This window comes from Xiphias gladius, chromosome 19 (genome assembly GCF_016859285.1).
Source record: "Xiphias gladius isolate SHS-SW01 ecotype Sanya breed wild chromosome 19, ASM1685928v1, whole genome shotgun sequence".
NCBI classification, from domain to species: domain Eukaryota; kingdom Metazoa; phylum Chordata; class Actinopteri; order Istiophoriformes; family Xiphiidae; genus Xiphias; species Xiphias gladius.
This window is the reverse complement of record NC_053418.1, coordinates 6515198-6523156: the sequence shown is the minus strand read 5'-3', so window position 1 is coordinate 6523156 and position 7959 is coordinate 6515198. Positions and strand designations below refer to the sequence as shown.

The window sequence follows — 7959 nt, the reverse complement described above, 5'->3', positions numbered from 1 at the left end:
ATGGCAGGTGAGTGCACTTATTTCATCCTCATACTGCAGGTAGAAAATAATGAAATGTTGATGCCAAAACTAATGCAAATCCTTGTTACCTCCACAGTTGTTGCTGCTCTCGCTTTGTTGCTAGCGAATGTGCAGTTCAGCCATTCTTGTGACGGAGAAGGACAAATTTTGATTTGCCGGAACATCCCTTCATGTGAGAACTGGCTTGATTCAAAATGTCTAATAATCAGCTATATAAGTAGACTTTCAAAGACAGGCATTGAGCTGATATTGATGTTTATCTGAATGTTGGATTTTGAAATGATTATTCCTTCCTTACCACAGCTTTTTAAAACATCAGTAACAAGACATAGGATCCACAGCCACTCCAGTGGCTCTCTGAGGCTGTAATTCTCACTGAAAAGAAAACGAAACTGTTGAAAAATTGTACAAAATACCTTTTAAAAAAAAATCTTTTCTAGTCACGAACAAAATTGAATAGCTGTTCAATGTAGAGGTATTTGGCAACCTTTTGTTTATCACAATGGTAAGCATGGAAAAGTTAAAAGATGTGCAAATTCATTTTAAATTGTTAATTTGTGTGAGTTTGGTGTAAGCTGCAAAAATAAATGGTGTTTATACTGAAGACTTAGCCATTAACTATAATATGTATGGTACTGGTTGTCAAATCTGTACAAATTAAACATCCTCAGTGATTGGTGCTAATTTGCATTGATGCAAACAGGGAGAGCAGTTCAAGCTGGTGGAAGGTATCTGGTCATAAACACAACGCTGATGATGATCTTGGCACCATGGATATCCAAATTTTTCCCGAATGTCATGGCAGTCCGTCCAGTAGTTGTTGATAAGTCTGGAAAAAATGGGTGGAGGAACCAACTCGACGTTGCCAACCCAAGAGCCATGATCCTGGCTTGGCTAAAAATGTGTTTTCATTGAAACACCTGTCTGCCTAATGTTTCTCAATCGAATTCTAATTGTCCCGACGCGTCCTAGAATTGACTCTGTCCTGAGAGTCCTGACAGGGTGACGAACCACAAAACCTTGGCCCTAGCATTGTCACCTTGACATCCACGGATCGAACTCTCCAACTTTTGCATTTTTAGACCACATTCAAAATCGCTCTCGATCGTTTTCATCATAAAGTGTAGTGTGGCGATGGCACACTGCACATCATTACCACCAGATGGCAGCAGAAGCCATCTGGTGGCACTGAGCACCGTGCGTCATTGTGGGTCACTCAAATTACAGTGAGTTGTTGAGGGTCCCTTTAAAGCTGCAGATGTGAGATGCATTTTTTCCCTTAAAGTTATACAGTATAAGCAGTTAATTGTTAATTAAAAAAAAAAATGCTGCTGGTAGGGAAAAAAAAGCAGTAACTGGTCTGAAAGCTGTTAAATATGCTGAATGTGAATCCGGTTGTGTTTCCTTGTTTAAAAAAAAAAAAACTAAAACAAACCCAAAAACACATTTTCCCAGTTGCACTCTCCGATCACAGGTTTTCTACGCAATAATTGTGATTCTAATTCTCTTAGATTTCAACCCCGGTTATTTGACCCTGGTGATGTACTTGAGTGACATTGGGGAGATCAACTCCACCGTGTTTCACAGCGACAACCTGACCTCTGTAACCAGGCTCAGGATCGACAGCGCCGGTGTTACGGGGATCGCCGAAGGGGCCCTCGGTTCTTTCCAGAACCTTACAAGTATCAGTCTGAAGAAGAATGCGCTGACGCAGATGAACTCAAACTGGTTCGGCCGTCCTTTTGTCCTCAGTGAGCTCAGCCTCACAGAAAACCAGATTGAAGTTGTGAGTGAGTCCATGCTCAACGGGTTTCTTGGCCTCACAAAGCTCAGTCTGAACAAGAACAGAATCAGAACCATCGGTCCAAACAGTTTTCGCTCACAGACCAACTTGTCCGAGTTGGACTTGTCTGAGAACAGGATGACTCGGGTCTCACCGCAGGTCTTCAGGTCTCTCAGGTCCACCAGGATCAGGCTGGATGGGAACCCCTGGGACTGTTCCTGCGGAGCTGAAGACTTTGCTGCCTTCCTCAAAGGTTTGTGAAACGTGAGTCAAATAACGAGAACTGTGAGTGTTTTAATGAGCACGGCAAAGAAACCTAAAGCTGCTTCGCTTCTCAGATCTACAGAGCAGATCTCTGCTAGACAGACAGATGGAGGTGACCTGTGAGAGCCCTCCTTCGCTGAGGGGTCGACGCGTGTGGGACGTGTCGGTGTGCGCGGCGTCCCCTGCACCAGGATCACCGTCAGTCCATCCCACACCCGCTGATGCACTCACAACAATCCCCGCGTCCTCTGGTACATATGGTTCTTCTTAGTTTTTGTTTGCTACTTGAAACTCTGTTAACACTTTATTTCACAGGTCCCATATGTACAGTATCAGCGAATTTCCGGGCAACTTTTCCTTGTAATTTCATAGAAATTGGCTGGTATTTGGCTGTGAATTGCCAGGATTGTTCCAAGAAAGCCATTTGCAGTTTGGTTCTATTTATAATGAAAATGTTGGTTACCGTGTAACTGCTGAGTTGGTGAAATTTTATAGCATGGAGTGTGTTTTATATGTCGATCATCAGTTTTACACACAAAATTAATGAATTTCCGATGTAGTTGAAAACTTCAGGTAAACACGAAATTCAACCGTAACGCAGCATTAACCTCAATTAAATGAATATTAACTGATCACCAAGCGGGTCTGTTAATGTATGGCCGTTCAACAAAAACAAAATAAAGAATTTTTCTTAGTCTTTCTAGGAAACTCTGATGGAAATTGACATCTGTTTATGAAATGTTTTTTGACTTACCTTAAAGAAAAAAAAAACTATCGTTAACTAAAGTTGTTTTTTTGTTTTGTTTTTATTGTTACTGTTTAACCGCGGCAACTTATGCTTTCTCCATTTCTCTTATAACAAGAACCAGATTGCATAGCCCTGTCTTGGAGATATTCTAGTAATTAACAGTTAAATGCCACCTTTTTTTTTTTTTTTTTTTTAGGGAATTATGAGGAATTTTTCCTAGAAATCCACTGGGAAAACACGGGACCCATTCCCCACTATTTGATTTTGAACATTGCCCCCTCCCTACATTAGGTGATTTGTGCTTCGTATCTTTGTTTTGTTCCCTCTAGCAAAAGCTGTGACGCGAACCGAACCCGCTGACGCAGCCGTCACGATCACTTCACACCCCGGTACATGTGCCTCCTCTGGTCCCAGTTTCTGTTTGACGTTTGAAATTCTTCGCCACTGACAGTGATATTTAATCTGGGCCTGGTATCTCTGTTGTCCTCTTTAGCGACACCTCCAGCCCGACCAACGTCCGCTGATAACCTCCTCGAGACGGTCCCTGCACAGAGCGGTACAGCTGCTCCCTCTTGTCCCAGTTTCGTTCATACTTAAAATTCTTTACCAACAGAATCACAACCAGGCTGTTTTGTTGGGGGTGGGTGAATAAAAGTTTTAATTTCAGGAAATAAGTCCTCTGGCGAGAAGCTTTTGTGTTGACTGCACTCTAGTAGCTCGGCTCTCTAAAGGAAAGTCCCCATTGCTTCATAACATGTCCAGCTATGGGCTCCTGCATCACGTCATTGATTTGACTTCATTTTGATGCCATTAAACCTTTCGCAGTAAGGTGCTTGTTGGTGAAACTTGTCACTAAAAGACAGCCTACTCTCACCCGTTTGCTACAATGGACTATTAAAATCGTGTAATGTGATTTTATTCTTTAAAGATTATAACTTTGCCCTGTAATAAGACTCTTTCCTCCAAACATATTTTGACTTTATTCTTGAAATCTCAGACATGTTTTTCACAGCAGTAGCCTTAATACTAGAAAATTGACGACTCACGACATAAATGTTTTTTTTTTTTTATCATTTTCTCAGTTCAGTACACTGGAAAGTTTCACCAGAAGCACATCAACAAAGAAACAGTTTTGTTTTTTTTGCGGATAGTACCAGCATGTGGTAATTTAGTTTACAATTTATATTCTCATGCATCACTTTCGAACTGTGAGGTCCAGGAGACAAATTCGGTTTTTATTTTGGATTCTGTCATTCAAGACAAATTTACTATTGTGGCCCTGCTCATTTCTGCCAGAACAGGGTTTTCCACTATTTTGAGTTTTATACAAAGCATCAATTCTTTTTATTTTGCTTCCATAAATTTCATCCCTTCTTTTCCGGATTGGGTACAAAACATCAAAGGCAAAAGGCCCCTTGCTGGGGTGGAAAAACTGAGGTTTTTGTTAAAATAGTTGTAATATTTCATCAAAATTATTTGAATTTTCTTTCTTCTCATAAAATGACTTTCCCCTTTAAAAATAATGTCCTTCTCCTCTCAATATCAGGACCTTTTTTCTTGTAAAATTAGGACATTATTTTTGAAAGGCTTGACTTTGGAAATAGCAGTTTCACAAAAAGTTTCGTAGCTCAAAATCTGCTTACTGGAGCCTTCTGCCTCATCTCATGGGCTTCATTAGCAGATGGAGTTACTCCAACCGTGTTGGCTGAAAGGTCTTGGGGGGGACAAAATTAAAAAAACAAAATTAAATTTGGGATATGACTGTTTTCCTATAATTGGCTGACATATTTGATATAAACCATTACCATGACTTCTAAATGCACTGCAAAATTGCAGCTTTATTTAGAAGACAGACACACTCACCTACTCTGTCATCCTGAACGTTTGATATTTCACCAGCAGATGGCGCCATAGCCGCATGATAAAGTAATCGTAACCCAGTGGTCAGGGGTCTGACTCCTTTGAAATTATGTACAATTCATCCTTTGTACAAAGCCCTGATTTTTCCGGTCAGCAACCATCAGCATGAGTTTCTCCGACTTCACGTAATTTGATGCAGATTCAAAATTTTATAATCATTTTTCTGTTATTAAATAACACATTTAGAAGACTGTGTGGCCCTGGAGCTGTGTCTTCCTAGTTGTTTAGCTTCTCTGTTGTTCCCCACAGCAACATCTGTGATTTCCCCACCATCAGAGACAGAAACGTTCACCCCTCCACATACTGGTCTGACTGGTGCGTTTGGTTCTCCTCTATTATTTGATATTTGAATGTCTGAAATATCCACCCCTTGCACAAATAATTCGTGCCTCACATTTCTCTTGTTCCTTCTAGACACTTGCGAAACCTCAGAACCACCATCGGATACAACTACTGTCTGCACACTCGTTGTTGTGATACGTAGGTTTAGTTTGTTTTTTTTTTGTGTGTGCGCAAATTTCAGTTTAATTGTACTGACGAAACAAAACTTTCTAACAACACGCTCCTCCGCAGTGGTCCTCTGCGTGCTGCTGTCTGTGGTGTGTTTCCTGGCGGCGCAGCACAGGAGGAAACGCAACAACAAAACAGTGATGCCTGGACGTCCGAAAGAAGAGACAAACAAGCTGGAAGAAGACAGCAGGTCGAATCATGATCAGGCTCCAGGACACTCTGAGAACTGGCACCCAGAGGTGTCTCAGGAGAGGCCTTTTACTGGAGTCAGAGCTAAGTCGGCCAACGCCGTTCTCTCCATGTCTCCTTTTTGTGTGTCTGGGAAAGATCGAGTGGCTCTGCAAAATGAGACAGAGGCTCAGTCAAAAGACGCAGAAAACCGAGCGGACGGAGAGCAGACAGTGGAAAATGAAGTGGAAGCAACAGGAGGAATTCAGAAAGACGAGATCACAAACACCACTGACACAACTGAGAAAAATGAGAAACGATCTGATGCCGGCAGGAATCTAGATGGAAACCCCCAGTGTGTTTCTGCCAAAACTGACACTGTTCCATACCTGAGCATCGGCACCAACCAGAACAAACCAAACCCTGAGTCCACAGACGGTGTGGGCCACAGATCGCAGTTGGGAACGGTTATGGGGAGGGTCTCCACCTGGCCTCTGACTGCAGCTCAGTGGCAGGCAAGATGTAAAATGAAGGAGGAGGAGGAGGAGGAAAATGAAGTGAACAAGACAGGAAACAAAGTGGAGCATCCCTCTACTTCTGACCGGGACAAAAAGGAAGATGAAAAACTGAATTACAAGACCCCATCTGTCCGTGATGCTCATGCCCACACTGGCACAAAGCAAAAGGATCCAGCCTCAGTGAGACTGACAATCAGTAAAACCCTAGGTCCGAACCAGGAAAAGCTCAGACCTGCAGAAAATCCAGCGCACGAGACCCCCAGTACGAGCAGCCGCAAGGCCGAACAGAGAAAAGAACCAAAGCGAGCAGGGACGAGCAGACAGTTGGCCGGAGACAGAAGCGCTGGCTCAAAGGCTCCCTCCGGCGGCGCCTCGCCCGACGACGAAACGCTTCTGTACGGCAACGAGTACGCCTTCATGGACCTGCTGCACGAAGTCGTGCAGAACAACGGCCGCTGGACCCGAGAGAGGTGGAGGCAGATACATGTCAACAAGCAGCGGCGTTAGGGCAGAGGAACCGAAGGAGTTCAAAGTTTTGTACAAATAATATGACAGAAAGTTTGGCAGTTTTACTCCGGCACTCTTTAAGTTAAAAAAAATGATCCTTTCCCCAAATGTCGAACTACTCCTTTAGCTGTGAGTAAATATTAGCACCCCGATGAAATGAAAACTGACCGACAGCTGTTAAATAAGTTAAATTACACATTAACTGCATGCGATTATTCCTCACACTGTCAAGACCTGAGATGAAATAAAAACACCGTTTCATTCATTAGATCTGGCTGCATGCAGCATTTATTTGTTCATATTTTACATATGGAGAAGTGCACTCGCTTCTCATAAGAAATAGTACAAAATGGATCAACCTCTTTGACAATAACTTATAAAGTGGAGGTAAACATAATACGGAGGCTTTTGGTTTACACCTAGACGACATGCATGTTCCATTCATATAAATACACAGTATCAAATAATGGCTCCATCTTGCAAGCAGTTGACTTGATTATGGGTTTTTCTCTAGCAACGGGACATCACACTAAATGTCCTGCTGAATGTACAAAAATGTATCGTTCTCGGCAAGCCTGTATATCAAAACATGCTTTTTTTTTTTTTTTTCTTCGTGTGTGTTTACATGCCCTTTGTGGTACTGTAACTATGGACAGTGGGAGATCTGCGGTGGTTTCTTTGTGGAGTGTTGAGATTTCACTGATGCGGGGACCTCGCTCGCGCTTTCACTCCTCAGCTCTCCCGCCCTGTAAACTGAACTTCTGAGGGGGCCACTGAGCAAACACCAACAGTACATTTCAGCTGTACTCTCTTCTACACAAACTGCAGAACATGAAAGGAGAAAAAAAAAAAAAAAAAAGCTTATGCCGAAGGCAGATTTCAAAGAGAAAACAATACATCCTAGATTTCTTCGTCATAACTATCACTTGATATTTCTTTGACATCGTGAAAGATAAAAAATGGCACACGACAAAGTAAGCTCTGCAGACACCTGCAAGGTAAATCAAATCGACAAAATCCATGGCGTGTTACTGCACATCTGACTGTCTTCGCGTCACAGGAATGGCTGAATACTGTCCACCGTGTTGCACAGATTCAGATTAAAGGGTCATGCTCTTATGCTCTAGACATCCCCCGCAGAGCTTAGTGCAAAAATAGTTCAAGTCCTCTTTCACTTTTCATCAACACGGAAGAGACAAACGACAACAAAATGGCAAACGGTGAATATATAAAGTTACTATTTACAGTGATCAGACGAAACATACAGCTGAGGAATGATAAAACAAAAGAAGATTAAATACCACACAGGGACGCTCTTACACAAAGAGAGCACTTCAATTTCAGCTCAAGTACCTTCCATATACATTTGCAAATAGATTACAACATAGAAATAGACTCAACTGTGCCTGTCAGTGTTTGTGCAAAACTGTTCTGCTACCAGTCCTACTGCAACTCCTTAAGAGTTTTGAAACTGGAGGATCAGAAAGAAAAATGACTATTTACCATCAACTTCAAATGAA

At 42.2% G+C, this 7959-nt stretch overlaps 1 protein-coding gene across 1 annotated transcript; it reads left to right on the top strand.

The window, feature by feature from the left end:
• LOC120804907 lies at window positions 1–6672 on the top strand. The gene is made up of 8 exons (XM_040154632.1): window positions 1–7; window positions 1533–2057; window positions 2143–2319; window positions 3146–3205; window positions 3310–3372; window positions 4986–5051; window positions 5151–5216; window positions 5310–6672. Exons 1-8 carry the CDS (start codon window positions 1–3, stop codon window positions 6437–6439), a joined length of 2094 nt encoding a protein of 697 aa, XP_040010566.1. The 3' UTR covers window positions 6440–6672.
• The last annotated feature ends 1287 nt before the right edge of the window (window positions 6673–7959 follow it).

Excerpts from the sequence above, each read along its gene's own strand:
- LOC120804907 (XM_040154632.1), top strand. Across the intron at positions 3,373-4,985 it reads GACGGTCCCTGCACAGAGCG|CAACATCTGTGATTTCCCCA; the intron begins GTACAGCTGCTC and ends TGTTCCCCACAG. Across the intron at positions 5,217-5,309 it reads CACACTCGTTGTTGTGATAC|TGGTCCTCTGCGTGCTGCTG; the intron begins GTAGGTTTAGTT and ends GCTCCTCCGCAG.